This window comes from Lissotriton vulgaris, chromosome 7, assembly GCF_964263255.1.
Source record: "Lissotriton vulgaris chromosome 7, aLisVul1.2, whole genome shotgun sequence".
In the NCBI taxonomy this organism is placed as follows: Eukaryota; Metazoa; Chordata; class Amphibia; order Caudata; family Salamandridae; genus Lissotriton; species Lissotriton vulgaris.
In genome coordinates, this window is record NC_141695.1 from 214,882,804 (window position 1) to 214,907,036 (window position 24,233).

The window sequence follows — 24,233 nt, forward strand, 5'->3', positions numbered from 1 at the left end:
TAGACATGTGAAACAAACATAGATAAAAGACCTGAGCATGGAATGAGCTAATCGAAGCATTAGACCTTGGGAGTTGACAGTGTAAATATATATAACAAGCAGTCAAGGAGAGGTAAACAGGGACGCTGACCCCATTATAGCAGAGTAGAAACTGTCTAGTGGTACCTTATCCTGTGTTTCTGGATTATATGAGTTTGACTATGCCTAGTCCAGTCTCTCAGAAGTTGTAGTTTCTTTTGGCCATGTTTTTAAAAATTGTCTTTGGTTTTCCTGACCAGGAAGCTGCTAAGCCCTGAGGCGGTGTATCGATGCAAGATTTGTGAGAAGCACTTCCTAAACGACTTGTGCCTAAGGATGCACCTCGTGTCTCATACAGGTAAGACCCTACTGCTGGCGGTCTAATCCTCTCACAAAGCTCAGTCATGGTACCTGTTTGGTGGCTGACTACAGACCTAGGAGCACATATCAAATCTTCAATTCTATTATCTGATGATATGTGGTTATCATTCTTTAGATGATGGGCAGTGCCTGCTATGCAGATTATGTAAGACTCTGTGGTCCATGACTTGCTTAGTTATAGTACAACTCTACCATCAGTGCCCAGGGGCGGGGGCTGGCTTAGAAGAGAGATTGCGATCATTGGCGACTGTCATTAGGATCTGATGTCACAGTATCTCGCATCCATTGATAGCTGTATTGAAGGTCTGAGGTACTGCTCACCGATCACAAGGCTTGATGGTCAGTGATTATGTACGAAGAAGGTCCTTTGTCGGTACCCAGCTATTGTAAGAATTTTATTTCAGGACCCAGTGCTCACGAGGGCCTGAGGTCAGGGTTGCCGCATCAATTGGTGTCTGCTTGCAGCCAAAGCTCAACTAAGATGTGAGTAGTGACCTGCTCTGGTGTGTGTATGTCTGTGATCAAGGTTCAGACCTGGCTTGGGTGTTTTGCGAACCCCCAGCTCTTATGTAGGTTGTGACAAAAGCCCAGCTCTCGATTCCATCTTTGCATAATACCTAGTTTTGCTGCAGGCCTTTCATCAGTGTCCATGTCTAGTATTGGTCTTCAGTCAGTCAGCGCCAAGTACTCTTGTTAGTCTGTGGTGCTTAGGTGTTGTTCTTTGATTACTTTCTGGGCCTTGTGTTGGTCTGTTGTCACTGCTCCACTACAGGGTTGGCTTGTTGGCGGGGTTCAACTCTGAATTTGGTCTTTTACCATTGTCCTGTTCTAGTATTTGTCTGTTCTGAGAGTGCAGCTCTGTTGTTGGTCTGTGGTGAACTCTTGAATTGGGCTATGGTAAGCTCAGTGATGTATACCTGAGAACAGACCAGCACTGCTGTGGGTCTTTGGTCGATGACCAGCTTTACGGAGAGATTATGGCAAATGACTCTGTGAGCCCTGTCAAGCTAACGCTACTGCATGGGTCTGTGATCAGGGCCCAGCTCTGTGCCTATATCATTGCCTATCACTATTATTGCCATGCCGTAAATCTGTGATCAGTGCCCACTGGATGCTGTTGGTTCATCGTGGGGATCCTGCTATGGTGTCATTTCAAAGCTCTAGAGTTGGTCTGTGGTCCAAGTCGTGATCTAAATTTGGTCTATGTTTAGTGCCCAGCTCTGGTGTAGGTCTGTAGTCAGTTGCCACCTTAAAGGTGTCAGCTTATGGCCATTGGCTAGCCCTGGTGTATGCCTGTGGCTTGTGTACGTCTCTGGTGCTTAAATGTGATCTATGACCTCTTCGGGAATTAGTCACAGGAGTCGCCTGTGTTCAGTGGCCATCTCTGTTGTTGGTCCACGGTCAGTTCTTATTCAATAGTGTCAAACTATGATCAGCATGCAGCTACAGTGTGGGTTTGCAGTCAGTGTCCAGCTTTAGGGAAGGTCTCTGGTCAGTGCCTATTCCTGGTGTATTTTTGTAGACAGAACCCTTTTCAGATGATGATCTGAGGTCAGGGTGTATCACTTTTGTTTCAATGTCTATATGTGGAGTTTTTCTATGGTTAGCATCTTGCTGTGATGGCAGTGTCCAGGTCTGGTGCTGTCTGAAAAAGTTTTATACTGGGGTTGTCGAAAAAGCCCAGGTCTTGTACAGGTCTGCAGGCATTGCCATGCTCTAGTGCTGGTTGTGGTCATCACCAGTCCCTGCGATTGAAATCTAGGCTAAGGTTGTGTTCCTTGATCATTCTCCAGCTGTATTGTAGTTGTCTGAGGTTAGTACCCACATCTGATGTGAAAAATGTGGTTAATGCACAGTTCATTTTTGATGTAGTTGTCAGCAACAGATAAGCCCTTGTTCTGATTCTTCTAACTTGTCTCTGTTTTCAGGATACCAGCCCGAGCCTTGCACACAATGTGATGACTTGCTCAGCAGTTCTGAAGAGCGAAGGACCCATTGTCAACAGCGGACTGAAGGTAATGGGTCTACATGGAAATTATGGCTACTGAAGCTTTTTCCTACAAGTAGTGATTCAAACCCAGTTCCATGTAGGAGAGGTTCAAATTAGACAAACCTTCCTTCATACCTAGGTAATGGAAATCTAAATCCAATCCCATATGCGAAACATTTTAATCTACCCCTAGACACCAAAGACTCAAACCCAACCAAAGATAACAAAGGCAAAAAACAACAACCTGGGATAAGTGAGACTCACACAAAAGTCCTCATGAGAGAAGACAAGCAAATGAAAAGGTAGACTCAATCCACATTCCCAGATAAGAGCCGCTGAAACACAGCCAAGGACTCAAGAGATGCAAACATGAGAGAACAGACACGTAGGGCCTTATCTAGGGTTTTCAAATTGGCAGGGTTCCTACCCCACCATATTCACTCTTCACCCTTCCCAGTAAAGGTGAGGTGAAATGCTCACTCACCAGGACCTCACCAACAAGCCGGGAGGAGGAACACCCATCATCCACAAAAAGACCATACAGTGTACCACCATCACCGACAACACTGCCACCCCCATAGAACATCTCAAATTCAAGCTCCACATGGACCACAACACAACCAACAAAGGCACCTTCGTGTACCCACCCCAAGGCCCATGCTCCAGCTTCTGCAACACTATTGTAGACTTCATTGCCCCCTAGCCTTAGACTCCAAGGACTACATCTTCCTCAGCGGCCTACATTTCTACATTGACGACCCCAATGACAAAAACACTGCACACCTCCTCGATCCAGATCACCCACGACACTGCAGGACACACGCAGGACCCAATTTTCACCTCCAGTCAAATACAGCCATGTCACAGAACTCACATGGACTGATCCCTCCATCGCCAATCGACCACTACTCAAAAAACCCTCCACTGACCCAAGCGAACTCAAAAACTACCAACCAATCTCCCTGCTCGCCTTCCCAATGAAGATACTAGAAAAGATCATCAGCAATCAACTCCTGACACACCTGGAGCAGAGCCAGCTACTCGACAAATCCCAATCTGGCTTCTGCAGCAATAACAGCACTGAACCCGCCCTGATCGCAGTCACTGAAGACATCAGAACCCTGCTCAAGTGAGGAGAAACAGCAGCTTTGATCCTCCTTGGCCTCTCACCAGCCTTTGACACCATATGCCACTGCACACTGATCGAAAGACTCCACCACATTGGCATCCAAGAGAATGCGCTCAGATGGATTACCTTCTTTCTCACCGGAAGAACCCAGAGGATCCACCACCTTTCACATCTGAGCCCAAGCAGATCACCTGCAGTGTCCCCCAGAGCTCATCCTTCTGCCACATGCTCTTTAACGCATATATGACCCAGTTGGCCAACATAGCCAGATACCACAGTCTCAACGTAATTTGCTACGCAGATGACATCCAACTTATCCTCTCACTCACTGACAACCCCACAACCGCTAGAACCAACTTCCACAGATGTGTGACAAATGTTGCCGACTGGATGACGAATAACTGCCTGCAGCTCAACAGAGACAACACAGAAGTACTGATCTTTGGCAACAGCAGCAACACATGGAAAGACGCATGGTGGCCATCTGACCTAGGACCCACATCCACTCCCTCCAACCATGTCAGAAACCTCAGAATAATCATTGACAACAGGCTCACCATGCCTGCTTCCTCACTCTGCGCATGCTAGTCAAGATCTTCAAGTGGCTACCTCTACACACGAGATGCACTGTGATATAAGCTCTCATCACCAGCCAACTAAACTACAGCAATGCCGTCTACGTAGGAATCACTGCACACCTTTTACAGAGACTTCAGACCATACAGAACGCCTCAGCCAGACTCATCCTCTGCCTTCTCCGTTGAACTCATATTACACCCCACCTCAGCAAACTCCACTGGCACACCATATTGAAGAGAAGCCAATTCAAGCTGCTAACCCACACACACAAGGCTCCACACAACCAAGGACCCACCTACATTAAACACCACCTGAACTTCCACCAGTTATTGAACAGATAGTATAAATCATACTGAAACATGGCGGCTGTGTAAATTGGTATTCACCACATCAAGAGTGGAGTCCTCTCTTTATTGCACTCAACAATCCTCCAATGGGAAGTTGTTGCAACCAGTTTAAAAACATCATGGAGAGTGACTCATTTTGTTTGTGATCAGCATTGACAAAGGCGAAAGCTGAAACGTGTCTGCGGTTGGATGCATTAAAGGAATCTATGGAAGGCCCCCATGAGTGCCAGCTGCTTCCTTTGGCAGTGTTCATGTGAGATGTTTTCGTGAGTCCATCTTCACATTGCGGAGCACCCGACTGGCGAGAGTCCAGCCACTTTTGGTATATATATATATATATATATATATATTCACTGAAAAAAACATAGGTTATAGACCATATATAGTTAGGAATTCGCATTTACAAAACCTTATTTTACTCACACAAAACCATTGAAATTCCATATATAGTTAGTTGCACTAACTATATATCGCGCACCCGCAATCCACTGCTGATGATGTCACATATTACATCATTCATGACATGGTCAGTGACATCACTGATGACATCACTGATGACATCTCAAATGACATCACTGATGACATCTCAAATGACATCACTGATGACATCACTGATGACATCTCATTTGACATTACTGATCACATCACTGATGATATCATTCATGTGATAATACGATGAACCTCTTCAGACTCTAATATAACCTTAGATACAATCAGTGTAAACAGACACTCACAGACTGTCACTCATCCATGGAGTTACTCACACACCTAGTCAGTCATGCAAAGAATCAATCACACCTCCATTTCCTCAACTATACAGTTATACAAACTTTACTTATTCAAACATATACTAACACATATTTACTCTCTTATACAATCCCTGATACAAGTTCACAATGATCCATACAGCCACTCACACATTCACTGGCTCTTATGCACAGTTATTTATATATGTCAACTCTCACATGTACTGTGTTTTACATATGTACTTACTTTGACATGTAGCACTGAGATATCCATTCACTCACCAATACACTCATGCACACAGTCAACCGCCCATACAGCTGTTTCCACATGCACTTTTGAAACCATACATCTAGTGAATCAACTGCTCACACATCTATGCACAGAGTCATACACCTCCCAGCCACACACACTCAGTCTCCCATACAAATACTTGGGCAACCAATCAATAACCCATATAGTTACTCATATAGCTACTTATCAACACATGCAACAGTTTACAGAACAACAGACATAATGATGCACAAATTAAGACAGTTTAGTCACTAACCCATGCACTCAGTGAGACACATTTAATCACTCACTCATACAGTCAGTCATGCACCTACTAAATCCTTCATCCAGACACTTATACATCCACTCATTCTTCAATATGTAAGACATATTTTAACTTTACAGAAACATACAGTCACTGGATGTTGTCATCAGTGATGTCATCAGTGATGTCATTTGAGATGTCATCAGTGATGTCATCAGTGATGTCACTGACCATGTCATGAATGATGTAATATGTGACATCATCAGCAGTGGATTGCGGGTGCGCGATATATAGTTAGTGCAACTAACTATATATGGAATTTCAATGGTTTTGTGTGAGTAAAATAAGGTTTTGTAAATGCGAATTCCTAACTATATATGGTCTATAACCTATGGTTTTTTCAGTGAATTTTCAAGGTTTTGTAAATGCTAATTCCTAACTATATATGGTCTATAACCTAGGGTTTTTTCAGTGAATTTTCAAGGTTTTGTAAATGCTAATTCCTAACTATATATGGTCTATAACCTATGGTTTTTTCAGTGAATATATATATATACATACATATATAAACATATATCATCTGTATATCTATATAAATACAAACATAAATGCATGCATACATATACTTATATGCATACAGATGCATGTTATTTACATGAAAGTTGAAAAAACACTAATAAAAGCAAAGCTAAAAAGCCACCTCATTACAAACAGAATGGCTTTAACTTAAACGAGGGCGAGATCTATTGCATTTTCAATGCTTGTTTACTTTGGTTCCATCAAGAAGGCGTTCAGATGTGTCACACATTTGCCATAAATTCTGAATGTTAGCACTCTAGTTGCACATTAGATCACTGTAGTAAAGCTACTGCTCACCAGGGACGTCTGCTGCTGGTATTCAAAGTGCATGTTTCAGTCTGCATGTCAGAATTTTTTTAATGAAATAGAAGAGGATTTGAGAAGTCACTCAAAATGATCCCTAATTTTTCTTTCTGAAGCACTAATCATACTTTCTATGGCAAAATTAACCCCCTCATGTTGTTCCTTTTTAAATTGAGTGTTTTCAGACTTACCACTTCATTCCAATCAAGATGGCTTCTGGTGTGCCATACTTTTGTCATAAGTAAGACTGTTAGCGCTCTAGTTGTTCTTTAGAACACTCTGGGACATTCTGTCATTGGGCTATACTTGGGGTACATCTGGGTGATATTTGGGCTACATTTAGGCTCTTTTGTCTCTGGTGGCCATCTTGGGAGACTGTATGTCAGAATTGTTTAATGAAATTGAAGAGGGTTTGAGAAGTCACTCAAAATGTGCCCTAATTTTTCTTTCTGCAGCACTAATCATAATTCATATGGCAAAATATACCCCCTCATTTTGTTCCTTTTTAAATTAAATGTTTTAAGAGTTACCACTTTATTCCAATCAAGATGGCTTCAGGTGTGCCATACCTTTGTAATAAGTAGGACTGTTAGCGCTCTAGTTGTTCTTTAGAACACTCTGGGACATTCTGTCATTGTGCTATACTTGGGCTACATCTGGGTGATATTTGGGCTACATTTGGGCTCTTTTGTCTCTGGTGGCCATTTTGGGAGACTGCATGTCAGAATTTTTTAATGAAATAGAAGAGGATTTGAAAAGTCACTCAAAATGTGCCCTAATTTTTCTTTCTGCAGCACTAATAATACCTTCTATTGCATAATATACCCCCTCATGTTGTTCCTTTTTAGGTCGAGCAGACCTACCCTCAATGCGTGAGCATTGACGGTGTCTGCTTCAGACCTATTGTGGCCCGTTAGTGAGAATGCTGGGGAATGAGGACACCAATCTGTTACGAGCTCGCAGTTTTCCCCGCGGGAGCGCGCGTCTGACCCGCGCTTGCGCAGATCAACTCACAGCCCCTGCTCGCACACAGCCAGCCCCCACCCCTCTGCATGCACGCATACACAGGCGCGCGTGCGCACACACACACACACACAGACACACAGGCGCGCGCATGCACACGCAGGCATACGACACACATACAGGCTCAATCACACACAGTCACGCACGCGCGCACACACACACCCCCCCCCCTCCCCTCCCAGGCATACACACAGGCACGCACGCACTTCACTTCAGCCCTGGGCCCCACTCACCGACTGCGCTCTTCCGGCGGGCTCCTCACGGCGCGGCGCGGCTCGTCTCCTCTTCTCAATCGGGCTCGCGGACCTCGGGAGGCGGGACTTCCGGTCGGCCGCGACCTGATTTGCCGGCCGGCCAAGAGCTTCCGGGTTGCCGCGGGCAGCGCGGCGGCACTCCGATGCGCAGTCCCTTTTCTTCAGATGCAGGGGTGTCCGTGCTTACAGAAGTTGATCAGTTGCCTTACTCTACTACATGTTGTGCTCATTGGGAAAACATGTTAACACCTCGGCGTCGGCTCAGCATCCTGTAACTGGCCAAATCATTCATCTTTATTGGTAGGCACGGCCCCGGGGAAAATGAATGTGTCCGTGTGCGTGTACTGTAACTGGTGCTTGTGTAAAGCGCTTCAATACCTTCGGTCCGATTTCGCGCTATATAAATCTGCAACAACAAAAAAAAGTCGCCTCTCTCTTGTTTTTTGTTTTGTTGCTGGCTTGTCTAAACATGATTCTCGGTTACATCCATTGGCTAGAACTTTGAAAACAGACCCGGTATTAGCAAATGTGAGAGCTTCATCAGGGACTCGCACACACGGGACTGGGGCGCACCTGCCGGGGAGGAGATGTTTGTTGTCGATTTGCTGTTACAATTTTTTCATCATCTGTCCTTCACAAGAGAGTCCTCCTCGTTTTTACTGAAGTGTTTATGAAGATGCACTGCACATTAATTTTCTCTTTAGTTAATGTAAGTGAAAACCTGCAATTGATGTGGTCATAGAGAATAAAGATAAGAATATTAATGTTTTAATTTTTAATTGTGTTATTTTTGCTCAGTGCTTTGCCTACATTGGGACAGCGATCTCTTTTTCATGTCTTTTTAAATGTGTGTGTCTTTGAGAAATGCAGTGTATTTTGTGTGCTTGGCAAACGTATGTCACCATTTGGGCCTTATGTACCGCAATTCACTTTCCCAGTTGCATGTTCCCTTGAAGCCATTGGAAGGAAACTCGGAAGTTGTGTGATGGTCGCATACGATTGCGATAAATCTGTTTTGAGTTATACCATCTGACCTGCATCTCCCCGAGAACCTCTTCTCATAACAAACACCCTTATCGTGTACAAAATTACGATCCGGGTGCTTTTTAATTTGACTGATGTCTTATTAATGTAGAAATACATTCGTACTCTTTCTTGAAGCTCCCAAAGGGTAAATATTTTTCCTCTCGAATTTCGTAGTGAGTTTGTAGTAAAGGTTCACATCTTAAGTCCAAGCAAGATATCAGTCATCTTAATGGTCTTGAGGCTCGGTGAATTAGTCAGTACTGTGGCTACTGATACTGAAGTCTGTATTGGGGGCCATGCTAGTATTTATATGCTACCCATCATTCAAGCTCATTGTGTATATTTATAGTACAGTTATAAACATCCTTGGCATAATGACGAAAATACTTGGTATATGACGGGCATGTATACAATGTGATCTAAAAAGCATGGGGATTTTAATCACATTCTACCTATTGTGGGATTGTTGCATGTGAGAACTTAATAAAACGTGCATGCTTGAGGAACAAATGTGTATTTACTAAAAATAAATAGCTGGTGATTTATAATGAAATTATATATCTTTGCTATAAAAAAAGCTTTTGTTTATGGGCCTATAATCTGCTGCTCATATGCAGCCATATGCATCCATCCAATGCCCTCTTTACCAGCTCCTTATACCACAGTGCTCTTTCCTTTGCAGCCCTTCTTCCTTTACCTCGGGCTGGTCGAGTAAGGTCCTATCGTCCAACTCAACGCAGTTTATCACTCATGGACCTGGGAAACTTGGCAGCTATGGGGAGAAAGGGTGTTTTTGAAAAACAATATTGTTCCCATTGATTAATATCGACGCAAAGGCAAATTTAAGGGGGCAGCTAATATAAGGCACTTTCTGGCCCCAAAATAGCGAGTCTCACCAGAATAGTGTCTTTTGGCATGTGTGCATGGTCTAGCCCTGCGACCACTAAGATAGGAAGGGATTTAACATTATGAATTCTCTGAGAGATTCTTACAGTTTTACATTGTGAACTCTGGCAAATGCAATAGTAAGGGGTTTTACAATTTGAACTTTAAATTGCGCACTGACTGGCATCAAAACATCTAAGTCACGTAAATACAAAACATGTTGCAATACAAATGCTATAGGTGTCACATTTGCGAAAGTTATAACTATTGGCATTGTAAATGACAAAGCTATTAATTTAGCTATTTTCAAAAACAAAACATAAATAAAAAAATTGTCATTTACAAGACCAATAGCTCAAACTTTCCTAATGCGAGACCTATTGCATTGCAAATGCTTGTTAAATTAAATGTTTTAAGAGTTACCACTTTATTCCCATCACGATGGCTCCAGGTGTGCTATACCTTTGTAATACGTAGGACTGTTAGCGCTCTAGTTGTTCTTTAGAACACTTTAGGAGGCTGCAGTAGAGCACAAAGGAATCAACTGACAGTCTCTGTCCTTGTTGGATGTACATGTTTTACTGAGAATGTCAGACTTCATTTTCACATGACTGAGAAAGATAATGTGAATTTACAGAAAATATGCTTTCAGTTTAGCTTATAGATCCCCTTCCAAACCACTGTGGGAAAATCATGAGATATTAGTTTTCTTTCAAACAATATTCATGATATCACAGCAGAACCCACCACAATTCCTAAAACGAGTATGGTACCATCAACAAATGATTTATAATGTAACTAAAGTCCTAAAACCCTCTATTAACTACAATGCTTTTTAATGAGGTGCTATCATGTATATTGGTCCCAAGATGGCTGCCAACACTTCTTGGATGAAGTGCTGACAGCCAATCAGATCAGATGTGTGGTTAGGCTCCGCCCAGATATATATCTTTTTTTGAACCTAAATTACTCAAAATCCACTGGAGCACATATATTGAGACCTAGCAAAGGCACATCGGGCTAACAGTCCCTACAATTTTGCCAAGTTTCGTGCAAATCCATTCAGCCGTTCGAGCTAAAAGTGAGGCCAACCGCCCTATGGAAATTAACATGGGAAAAAAGCGTTTTGGGACCCCCCTTTTTTCTCGGCCCCCACTTGATGAAACCCCCCCAAATTGTCAGGGGCTGCTCAGAAACAAAATGTTCCATTTTCCTGAAAATTTCAGCCAATTCCGTCCACAAACGCCAAAGTTATTAGACATAGAATTTTCAAAAATCCCATAGAGAAAAAATCCTAACTATATATACCTACTGGCGACCGCCAGTAGGTAATATAAATATATATATATATATATATATATATATATATATATATATATATATATATATATATATATATATATATATATATATATATATATCACTAATGTACACATATGTGTGAAGTTATGTATAGGAAAACTGTACGTACTTATCTTTTGCAATTTTGTCCTGGATATTTGCATACCTCAATATGCTCGATTTGATAGTCTGGGTTAACACCTATTTTGATGAGAGAGTAAAGATATACTTGGTTTACTTAAATGTTTAATCAACTATATGGTTTGTGTCTTTTCTCCCAGTCCAACAAGATGTTAGAATCTGATGTCATTTTCCTGACCACGTGCATACAAGTTCTATATTTGCATTAGTTAATAATGTGTTAGTGAGATCACGGAAGCCATATCATAGGCTGTGTTATCTAGGGGCCATCTATTCCTCTCTTTACATATTGCATGCAGTGTCCCCGTGGACATCCATGGAAACCAGGCATGCTATACAGTGCCTTATTATATGGCAGCATATTCTGTATCAATTTTATTCATCCTTCATTTAGTAGTAACTGCTGATAAAATATAACGCATGTACCTTAAATGGAAAATAAATGCAAATTAAACGAAAGTGAAGGAAAACTCGGGTGGTATAAGAGACCACCATGGGCGTCTGAGTGTCTGTAATCCTAGGCACACAGATTTTAATCCTAGTTGGTACACCATAGAAAAGAAATGTGTATTTATAGTGCTATTAGTCCAGGCCTCTGACAAAAACCAGTGTGAATACGAAAGTCATTATTTTTACAATGATACACAGTATAAGATAGAGTGCTGCAAAATGTACTAAATGAGTCAATGTTTAAGATAAAATAGGTGGTGTCAAAATATATATTTTAATAACCGGGCATGTACCTGGTGCAAACTCAGAGGAACTCACCCTTACTGTACCTCCCAAAAAATAAAACAACATTGAACATGAAGCTTCAAAGGACTGCAACCAGTGGTGTAGGAAGGGTGGTGCGGTGGGTGCTGACTGCCCCGGTTGTTATCACTGAGGGGGGTGACAAAATGGCAAAAATGTGTGATTTAAACACATATTTTTGCCATTTTGTCAAGCCGGGGTGACAAGAAATGTTCTGCAGCGGGTACCACAATACCCTCCTACGCCACTGACTGCAACAGTTAAAGCTTATACTGGCTCCCAAGCAGCCTTTACATTGGCTAATTACCCATGTGCATACATTTATATTTCTTTTCGGTACCAGACACTGTGGAGAGATGGTTTGTTTCTGCTTTAACTCTCTCAGGGGCATATTATCAAGAAACGGTGTTAAAATTATCGCCGCTTTAGCGGCAGAAAACTGCCGCTAAAGCGGCGATAATGGGCTTGATAATATACCCTTGAGAATTCCAATAGAAGCCCATGTTCTGCTGTCAATATGGGCTTCTATTGGAATTCTCAAGGGCATATTCTCAAGCCCATTATTGCCGATTTAGCGGCAGTTTTCTGCCGCTAAAGCGGCGATAATTTTAACGCCGTGCTTGATAATATGCCCCTCTGTCTTTTCCTCTGTTTTCGCAGTACAGGAGACCCACATTCTCCCCTTCCAGCATAAGGTAACTCAAGGTGGGCATTAACCTTTCAGGAGCAGTTGTTCTTTAACAAAAAGAAGAGGAACTGTTTTTGTAAAATGTAAAAAGGTTGGGAACACTGTTCCCAATGGATCCCACCCACTTCAACCTCTGGTGTGAATGCTTTGGTAGTTGAGCTTCGGTATTTATTGTCTGATTATAGTATATGTGAATGGTATGTAGTTGTGTTTGAAATGTGTGATTTGTGAGTTGTGGATGTACGTGCCCTGTGCATGTATCGGGTGAATTAAATATATATGCCATCTAGCTACATTGAGTTGGATGTTCAATCTGCTGGGACAGAAGTGTTTTTTTTTCTCTCAGCCTTCCTTTACTGCATCTGAAAACAAGCATTTGCAATGCAAGAGGTCTCGTATTGCCAGATTTTGAGCTATTGGCATTGTAAATGGCAATGTCTTTTATTTATGTGTTTTGAAAACCTGCAAGCATTGCTTAAACACCCACTTTTTAATTATAATCCTTGCTTACGAGAAGCGAGGTTAGCAGTAACTGCACCTCTTTTACTGCCTTATATTGCCATATTCGCTTTCTGACACAGAGAGTAACACAAATCCAGTCCAGTGCTCCAGTGGTGCACAGGTCACAGGCGAGTGGCAGCGGGTTCCGAACTATACATTTCTGCTGTACTCGACAGCTAGCAACGTGTGGTGTCCCCACTAATGCATGCATAACACATTATTAGGAGGCAGGACGTTCCCGATTGCAGCAAAGTAAAATGGTTCTACCTTCCAAGACAGTAACTGACACCAACACCATGGCAGGCTCGCTTGCGTAACTCCATTGTTGCCACACCCCTGCATTGAACAGGATACTCATCCACAAGTTGCACCCCAAACACTCCTCATTTGTGCATCTCGAGGCTGCACAGTCTATATTTTGTTGATTGTTACAATTGGGCATTGTGACACAGGAGAAGCATCAATACTTGACTCCCAGGAGGCAGACACATTGGTTTTTTTGTCAATTTGTATTTTCTCTCAGTGTGCGGCGGGCGTTGAGAAACTCGAGTTCATAAAATGTATTGAAGCAGCTCTACCAGTTCAAACTGGTTGGAGGTATAGTGCCTCTACCCCTTACTTGATTTGGGGGGTGGGTGGATCTGTAGGAATGCAGCAGTACTCTAGCTCGGGCAGTCGCAGAAAGGAAGGAGAAAACTCTTGCGAAGGCTCTGAGCACTTTATCCTGCCTATAATCCCCAGCAACCCACCCACTCCCTCTCCCCTCCCTCCTTTGAAAGCTCCTACATGATTGCATCAGTCAGTGCTGCTGTGGCAAATACTACAGGCCATAGTCACCCCACAAAAGGAGCTACCTGACTTCATCAGATGGGAAAAGCAACCCGGATAGGTTCAGACTTGCTTCTGTGACACTGCCGGCGAACATTGGGTGATGTGTCACATAAGAACCCTATATGTTGTGCATCGGTAGAGCTCTGAGTGTTGGGCATCAGGGGAACAATGAGTGTAGCCCAACCCAGCTTTTTCTTTGCTAATGCAGGCATGTTGGTGGCTTTGGGACTTAGCTCATGAAGGCAAAGGATCATTGCTTCTACTCCTTAGTACAGACAGTAAAGCACACTTCAAAGTATTCCTCCATAGATACAAGACATAATAGTCACCCTTCTCCCTCTAGATAACCAGACAGGGTCAACCTGAGGAAAATGAAATTTTACATGGCCAATGTGTCCCCTGCGTGTACCCCACGTTTAGTGTATGTGCATGTCATCCATGTATTTTCCCTCTATGGCCTGCAATAATAATGCCTCTGCATTTCCGTCCCACTTTAGGATGTCAGTTACCAAGCCTTCCATGAAAAAAAAGTTAATATTGCACTGAGGCCCATGTTGCCCATGTTTTTGTATTGTGCACGTTTAAAATCGAGATGAACCCATTTTGTGGCTCAGCCTGAGCCAGGACCCGAATTAAGGTTTCATGCCTCCAGACACTCTGAGAGCTGCAGCTCAGCTACGTATCCCTGACCTCGCATACTTTTGGCTCAGCTGAGAGAGGCCCAGCCCGGGGTGCCAAGACAGTATTTTGCACACAGTTATCTGCTTGCTCTACAGAATCACATTCTTGCCTAGTGAAGAAGGTAAACAGAACCCGTCTGCAGAGATAGGGCCTAGCCTTTCTGTTTCCAAGTGATTTGCAGAGCTCGCATCCATAGAAAGCCCAAAGCCCCCACGCAATGAACGAAGAAATATATGCCCACACTGGCTCTTGGTGATGAGCAACCTTTGCTTGAGCGACCTTTGCTTCAGATAATACATCCTCCAAACTTAAGATATCAGATAATACCATACGTGCAGGTCGTCCTGACACTGAAGGCCTCTCTACTAGACCGAAAGTCAGCTCCCCCCAGCTTCCCCCAGTTACACGTCAATTGCACGTCTTGACCAAGTTGCGCACACAAGTAGGGCAAAGGTTTCAGCTGGCCATGCAGACCCCCTCCATGTATCCACCCACCTATGACACACCTATGACTCCTCAAGTGAACACCCTCATGCACGCCCACATGCTCTTATCTCTTTCTTTCTCTTGCTCTGCCTGGAGCGCTCCTCCTTCTCTATGCAATTTAATGTATAAATATTGTACTCTGTGAATAAAGTTTAGAAGACCCTTCCTGAACCTTAGTGGTGATGGAACCCGATTCTCCCTTAACTCGAGTTACTGAAATAAAGCCCTTTTGAATCGGACACCACGGACTCTGCCTCTCATTATATGCATGACCCTTTGTTTATTTATAGAAATTATGACATGGTAATACTTTATTTACCACATAAATCTGGCGCCCGAATAGGGACAAATCCGCTTCCCCACGCGCCGGCGATGTAGGTCCAGCCCTTGCCCCCTTCTACAGCCGTGACGGACTTCAAAGTGTACACGCCAGCAGGACTTCCTGCTTACTCCCTCAGGCCCACGGAGGAAACGGACTGCGACCAGGCATCCACACGAGGCGGTGAGGATCGCGGATCATCCCAACCAGAGCCCAACCCGTGAGAGAGCAAAGTCTGAGGTTTCCGAAGGTCCACCTGTTCCGCGGCGCATGCGCAGTATCAAGTTCGCGCAGTATCAAGTTTCCGAGGCCTTCAAGTTCTGCTTCCCGGTGAGTACCACTAGTGGGAACGCATAAAGTTCAAGACGGGTTCATTTATTTGAGCTCGGTAAAGACGTGTCCGTTCACACGAGCACGGTAAAGACGGGTCCATTTCGGTGGGCACGGTAAAGACGTGTCTCTTTCTGAGACCGGTATGGTTGTACTGTATTCCAGTGCATAAAGTTAACTGTTTTCAAGTACATGTTTTACTCCATGTATCAGGTTAGACTGTATCTGTTTTAGTGTTTTAGTGTTGTAGTGTGAATGATTGTTTCAGTCAGTCTATTTTGTGTGTATTGTGTTTTCATTACGTTGGTTTCAACATGCCACTGTTTTCGAAATTACGTCAGATAGGGACCAGGAAAGGCATATTAGAAGAGCCAGTTAACATCCCGCCTAGAGACACACCTGGTCATTACATGTATAATAAGCATGGGCTAGATGCCGTATTGTATTTAGAACTATGGGTAGATTACACGAAGGATTTAGAGGAGAAGTACAGATGGCCTATCTCGGGAACATGGGATTCTGAATGCATTATGAGAGTAGAGGAAGCGCTATGGAAAAGGAAAGCAAGACCCTCACAGAAAGATGCCATTGAGTTATGGCGTAAAGAGTCACATAGGAGAGCAGAGAAAGAATTCCACCAAGCAGAGAGAAGTAAACAAGCAGCGGAAAAAGCCAAAGAAAAAGAACTGCGGGAGGAGGGGGAACGGGTCATGGCAGAACAGGCTGATAGAGAAAGAAATGCCGTAGTTACTGGTATTTATCCTGTCCTCTCAGAAGAACTAGCTAGAGTGACCCCCTCAGAAACACCCCGTAGGTCGCGAACGCCACCACCTGTACCCTTTAGAGTACGTAGAAAGAAGCCGACAGCATCAGAGGGATTTATTTCCTCCTATCTAGAGGAGCCCGCACCAGACTATGTAAACGCAGATTTTCCTCCGCCCCCATCAGCGGATCAGCTCCAACAGTTCCAGCAGACCGTGAAAGACGACGTAGGGCTAGGGGCCGTAGAGGGAGGGCGAACGCCATCAACGCCATATAAGTTTACTGTAGATGTAGCAATCTCACGCTGTATTTACGATCCAGTACCAGGAAAGGACTCAATGCTCGTGATTTCACTAAGATTAAGACAAGCCGTCGACTATTTGGTCACACTACCTGACATGAAAGAACACCTAGATAAAATATACCGTTTCATCAGGACGGGGGAGGGACCCGAGAGTATAGAACAGGCCATGGAACACAGAAAGGTGGGGGTTAAGAACTACATCCTACGTTTTATGATCAACTGCCTGATCAGGGAACAAGACCAAGGAGACGGAGATGTACAGCCTGGTTTGATAGAATGGAGTGATAACATAGATGCCGGTAGGCATGATAAACAGGGACAGACAGATAGCATGTACAAGAAAATACGAAAGGAAATATTAGCAATACACAGAGTAGGATCTGACGAGAAGGGTGAGTCATCACAGGAAGAGTCAGACGAGGTAAAGGACAAAATGAATTACGTAGGCAAAGCACGACAGTTTGACAGGCCCAAGTGCCTCGACTACCGTAAACAGGGACAGGCTATAAAAGAAAGATATTCCCTTGAAAATCTATTCCAAGCTACTGAAAAAGCACTGAAACGACAGATAGAGAACGAGCGATCCCACACCCCACACGAAAAGGAATTGGCCCGGTCAGCCACCCAGTGGGTGTCCAATTCCAATATATATAGTAATGATATAGTGGCCCAAACTTTCTTGAGCCTTCCGCCGAATGAACAGCGTTTGGCCGGTATTTACATGGTCCAACATTTGATAACGTTGTATGAAAGTCAATATTCTGATCCCGGTCACTTGTATAAATTACTGGACGACATACTTCTAGAAAGATGGACAGGCCTGGGTACTGACTTAATTAATGTTATCCTGGATCAACGACATAAGTACCTGAATTCTCTGACCACATGCATGCTTCCCGCCCCACACCACGACAGAAGGCACCTATACATAGACAGACAGAACCCCCTACGAGAGGTACATCCCGTAAAAAATGCAACCGGTGAGCTTCAACGAGTGTATGTTTACACTCCCTTGACGAAATTAGAAATACTGGAAATGAAAAAGATGCTGCCCTGCCATGATAAAGACCCGGGGGGGTTTCACCGAGAATTAAAAGACATTCTCCGCATTGGAGATTACACGTACGCTGACATTCTGAAACTATTGAAAGTACTGTTGCCTGCAGGTATTTACGAAAAGCTTAAGGAAAAAGACTGGGAGGTGGGAGAGAAAAAGTTAAGTTGGACAGAATTGGAAACAGAGGATAAAGCCAGGCTCCCGGGTGTTGGTCTTGGGGACAAAGCTAGAGAACTACCTGAACTCCTAATACAGGTTTTGCCGAGATTATTGATTACTAAAAAGGAAGACTCGGATGCTATTTCAGCCTGTAAACAGAAACAAGACGAGGACACAAGTGATTTCTATTCTAGATTCGAGAAATGCTTTGCAATTAATAGTGGCCTTAAGCCCAGTAGCGAGTCATATCCTCATCTTTTCGTGAGCAAATTAGTAGAGAATTCCCTACCCCAGATCAAGAATAGAGTACTGAAGGTTGAGAGTACTTGGCAAGCAAACAGCCCTTCACAAATGTTGCAAATGCTACAATATCACCAGAACAGGATTAGAGAAGAGCAGGATCAGGAAAAGAGACGCATGAAAGAGACAAAAATGAAAGTGCTGGTTGCCCAAACGGTACCGGCAAACACGAACAAAAATGGCACGATACGTGTTAAAGGGAACTGTAATTATTGCAAACAACCAGGTCACTATGTAAAGGAATGTGCTGTCCTGAAACACAATATAGCTACAGGCAAGACAAAAGAACGACCACACATTCCTAGGCAAAATAGTACGCAAAATAGTACACCACAGAACGCACAACAGACAGTAGCGAATTTTCCACCACCGCCTGTTCATGCCACACAACAAATGTATCAGTACACGCAGTCAGACTATCCAGAATACCAAGCATTCTCATGAAACAGCCTTGAGAGGGAAGTTGGCTTGCCCCTTATTGAGGTTCCTGTAGATCAAGAGGGTCCCTATGTACATAGTCGTGTATTGGGAAAAGACAGAAAATTTCTGATTGACACAGGGGCGAGCAGAACTACCATCAGCCATGACGAGGTTCCAGGGGCACCCCTCTCGGGCTCACAGAATGTTTCCCTGGGATTTTCAGGAAAGCCTATTGTTAATGAAGTATCGAAACCAGTCTCCCTAGGGGTTGGGCCATTGTCACGTACCACAGACTTGCTACTTACAAAATCATGTCCAGAAAACTTACTTGGTATAAAGACATTAAAAGAACTAGGAGCAGTTATATGTTGTTCTCCAGAAGAAGTACAATTGTTCTTACGTGATTTTAAGGGACATTATGTGTTGAAAGATTTTGACCACAGACTCCAGAATGTACCACAGCACCTATGGGCACAAGGTCCGACTGACGTAGGCTACATGGACATAACACCACACCGTGTCACTCTTAGAGCAGGAGTTGTACTACCACGTATACGACAATACAAGTTACCACCTGATGCCGTAGTGGCCTTATTGAAAATTGTTGACGAGCTCATTGCACAAGGGGTGGTAGTGGAGACTGACTCGAATGTATGTAACTCACCTGTCATTCCTATCCTTAAACGAACAGACCCTAATGCACCACCAGTTTACAGACTAGTTGTTGACCTTCGAGAATTGAATAAATGTGTAGTACCTCAATACCCAGTGGTCCCAGACATTTCTTCATTACTGACTGCTATTGATTCTGAGGCAACGTTCTTTACTGTCATTGACTTGAAGAATGCTTTATTTAGTGTTCCCATTCATCCAGATAGCCAGTATCTTTTCGGGTTCAGTTTAAATGGACGCAGCTTTAAATTTACGAGAGCTCCCCAAGGTTTTACAGAGAGTCCTAGCATTTACAGCCAAGCATTAAAGAGACAGCTGGACAGTATTAACATGCCTACCAACACTGCACTGCTCCAGTACGTAGACGACATCCTAATTACAGCACGATCAGAACCAGACTGCGAAAATGCATCACTGACAGTTTTACACTTTCTGGCAGACAAGGGGCACAAGGTGTCCCCTTCAAAGTTGCAATTCTGTGCACAGCAAGTGGTGTACCTTGGACACTTGCTGTCCAAGAGGGGTAGACAGCTGACACAAGAACGTATTCAGTTAATTGCTAACCTTTCACAGCCCAAGACACAAAAGGAAGTGCGAGCCTTCATTGGCCTCACTTCATACTGCAGACAATGGATTCCCCAGTATGCCTATCTAGCCAAACCACTCATACAGTTGACAACACAGGAGGCAGCGTCTTCGACTGTCCTCCCTTGGACACAAGAACATACCTTGGCATTTGAAGAATTAAAAAGAGCCTTATGTCAAGCGCCAGTTTTAGCGACTCCTAGTTACAGCAAACCCTTTATGCTTTTCGTAACTGAACGAGATGGAACAGCATTATCTGTCCTCACACAAGAACAAGCAGGAAAACACAAGCCTTGTGCTTATTTTTCTAGTACACTGGATCCAGTGGCCCAGGCTCTACCTGCGTGCCTGAAATCAGTTGCAGCAACAGCCCTAGCCATAAGACAAAGTGACTCTATAGTGCTGGGACACCCCCTGACAGTCCAGGTACCGTATGCAGTGGAAGTTCTCTTGAACAGTACACAGATACAACACTTGACCGTAGCGAGACTGACAGGATATGAACTGACGTTATTTCAGCCACATATAGAAATCAGACGATGTAACATTCTGAACCCTGCTACACTTTTGTCCTCAAGTACAGTAGACACCGCACCACATGACTGTGTGGAAGTAATGAATATAGTGACGAAACCAAGACAAGACCTGACAGATGTGACACTTCCAGACCCTGAACTTACACTCTATGTAGACGGATCATGCATGAGAACGGGTGCAGGAGAGTTAGTGGCAGCATATGCCGTGACCACTAACACTGAAGTCATAGAGACACAAAGAATAGACATACTGTCAGCACAAGCAGCAGAGCTCATCGCTCTGACACAAGCCTGCATAAGAGCTAAACACTTGAAAGTGAACATTTACACAGATTCACAGTATGCTTTTGGCGTTGTTCATGACTGCGGAGTATTATGGCGAGAGAGAGGTTTCTTGACCTCTCATGGGGCCAAAATTCAGCACGGCCCGCTTATACAGGCCCTGTTAGAAGCAATACATTTGCCTGCAGCCATAGCTATCCTAAAATGCAAAGCACACACCAAAGTTACAGACACAATTTCCCAGGGTAATGACCTGGCAGACCGAACTGCTAAACTTACAGCCCAGACACCAACAGACACGACAAAGACAGAGGTACCATTACTGACAAAAGATATGACAGTCAGGGATCCTTCTCAAGATGTACTCGACATACAGACACATGCCACTTCAGATGAAATAAAGAAATGGACTGAACAAGGAGGGGTCCAGACTGACCAAGGTTGGATGACTAAGGGAAAAGGAACATGGTTTCTTCCTGATGCCATGGTACAAGTGATCATAAATACAGCACATAGTCCAGCACACTTGGGAGAGAAGGCAATGTTAGACAGCTTACAGAATATCTGGTTTAACAAGCACCTGCGTGCAGCAGCGAAACAAAAAGTTAGAACTTGTATGATCTGTTGCCAGTTCAATCCAGGTAAAGGCATCCCGGTGGAACAAGGCGGATTTCATCCTCCTGACCACCCTTTCGAGGTCCTCCAGATGGATTATATCCAAATGGACAGATGTAGAGGTTACAAGTATGTCCTGGTAGTTGTGTGTGCACTATCTAGATGGACAGAAGCATATCCAGTCCCAGATTATACTGCTGTGACAACGGCCAGGCAATTGGTTCGAGAATTCTTCCCTAGATACGGATTGCCCCGTGTCGTGTACTCAGACAATGGTCAGCCTTTTTCTTCTGAATTAATGAAACAAGTGTCCCTTCTGTTAGGATATCAGTGGAGGTTTCATTGTGTACGACACCCTGAAGCAGCAGGCCTTGTTGAAAGGCATAATCAGACAATAAAGACGAAATTAGCAAAGATCTGTGCAGAAAAAGGCGTGGATTGGATGGTAGCCTTGCCGGTTGCCCTCTTTTACATGCGTATAGTAGCCCATTCCAGAACAGGCCTATCTCTGTATGAAGTGGTTTTCGGTAGACCGCCGAATATGTGGGGTACGCCTATGCCTAAGAAAATAACTGATGTTGACAGTAACATGCTGACAGATTACCTGGCTTCCTTGATGTCTGCACTACTCTCTTGTCGTTCACAGGTTGCCGCCGCCTTCCCTGACAACACCCAGGTCAAGGAGCACGCCATAGCACCAGGCGATTTCGTCTTCGTCAGGAACTTTGATCGATCAAGCCCCCTTGAGCCGCGGTGGAAGACGCCGAAATGAGTGTTACTGACCACGAGGACAGCGATCAAGGTCGAAGGAAGAAAAGGGTGGCTCCATGCCCATCATTGCAAAAAGTACTTTGGAGACTCTGGAACTTTGGTAAAGAACAAAGACATTACAGACTTTGAGCCCCCTTTGCTAGAAAAGACTCCGCAGCAAGAGTACAGGTCCAAATTACGATCTAGAAAGTCAGACAGCGTTTAATTGTTTAAGTCCACTAGGTGGTGAATCTGTTAGACAGGTTCCTGACATGTATAAGATCGTGGACCAGAATAGTAAAAAGAGCAAAATGAAAGAAAAATACTGCAAGATATTACGTAGTAGATGTATAGTAACTCTGATTTTTCTATCTCTTCTGTGCATCACTATAATATGTATCAGCTTAACACTACATGTTTTCTTTCCTCCTATTGCCTCACATATACACTTTTCCATTAATGACACCGTAGAGCATACATTCAGTGATCTGCCACCCCATGAACTGTCATATCGACTAGCCCTGCGCAACAATACTTTTATTCGGATGTTGCACCGTTCTCATCAGACCAGCAATGCAACAGATTGCTGGGTATGTGGCCAACTTCCACCTTATCAAAAGACAAAGGGAGTTCTGCCCTTCTTCCCTTTTCCGTTCTCGCACAATGGTTCGTGCGGAGCATGGTTTGCCTTAATGTCATCACTAGACAGAACGTCCATAGTTTACCAGGGTGACTGGATATGGGGTAATTTGAATAAAGTAATGAATGAGGCATGTTTTCCAGACGAAGACGGTCTTCCCCAAAGGAAGGGGACCGATCTAGAAAATGAAGAGTACGAGCAAGGAAATGCTTCCCTCAGCTTTATGATTCTGAATGTTCAGCCCAAGCAAAATGCAGGTCCACCGACCATTTCAGTCTTACCAGTAAAAGGTGATTTGTGCGTTAGAAAGAAAGGATCAGTACATATGGGACACAGCGAGTGTAATGCTGTAGTAGAGTTTAATGATAAAGGAAAATCCTCTTTCAAAGCATCTCGCCATACCTATTTCATTTGCGGTCAGACAGCCTATGTACATCTGCCCTTAGACTGGGGTGGAACATGCTATATAGCGTTCCTGCTGCCAACCGTCTTTCTGGCCCCATCCCATTATCATCGAGATTCACGACTAGAGCATGTTAGACACAGGAGAGAGACCGATTCCCCAGTGATTGATCAGACTGAGACAGCTTGGGAGCAATATACAGATTTCAATAGAGGATTCTTTTCCTTCATAGGTCCCGTCCAAAACAGTAAACTTATACGCAGGTTAACAAGAACTCTGGAAGCAGTAGTAAATGAGACTGCATCTGCCCTGGCGAACTTGACCCAGGAGCAGTCTGCCATGCGACTTGTTCTTCAGAACCGCCTTGTTCTTGACGTCATCCTGGCAGATAGGGGCGGGGCTTGTAGAATGATCCGCTCCAGTTGTTGCGTTTTCATACCAAATAACGCGCCATCTGTGTACGCAGCAATAACAAGGCTCCACAAGATTGCTCATGATATACATCAAGACCCAGGCACATGGACTTGGTCCGGTTGGCTCTGGGGTGTAATATCAGCATGGGGATGGAAAGTGTTGTCGTTCCTAGGAATGATACTGCTTATGATATTCGGCTGCTGTCTCTGTCTGCAGTGTGGCCCGGCGATTTGCGGCCTGTGTGCCACTGCCTGTGTTCCCCATCCACGTATACAAAGGATAAAAGATGAACAAATGATGCTGTATGATCAGATATACGGTCTCATGAATATAGATGTGTCCTGAAGGGTACAGTAGGGGACAAGGAGGGAATGAGGAAAATGAAATTTTACATGGCCAATGTGTCCCCTGCGTGTACCCCACGTTTAGTGTATGTGCATGTCATCCATGTATTTTCCCTCTATGGC

At 43.9% G+C, this 24,233-nt stretch overlaps 1 protein-coding gene across 1 annotated transcript in view; it reads left to right on the top strand.

The window, feature by feature from the left end:
- Nucleotides 1-274: 274 nt before the first annotated feature.
- ZBTB32 (zinc finger and BTB domain containing 32) overlaps nucleotides 275-24,233 on the top strand; it is a 182,614-nt gene continuing 158,655 nt past the window's right edge. Inside the window, exons 1-2 of the mRNA XM_086928603.1 lie at nucleotides 275-376; nucleotides 2,328-2,414. Coding sequence (XP_086784729.1) covers nucleotides 355-376; nucleotides 2,328-2,414 — 109 coding nt within the window. The 5' untranslated portion in view covers nucleotides 275-354. The remainder of the gene's footprint in view (nucleotides 377-2,327; nucleotides 2,415-24,233) is intronic.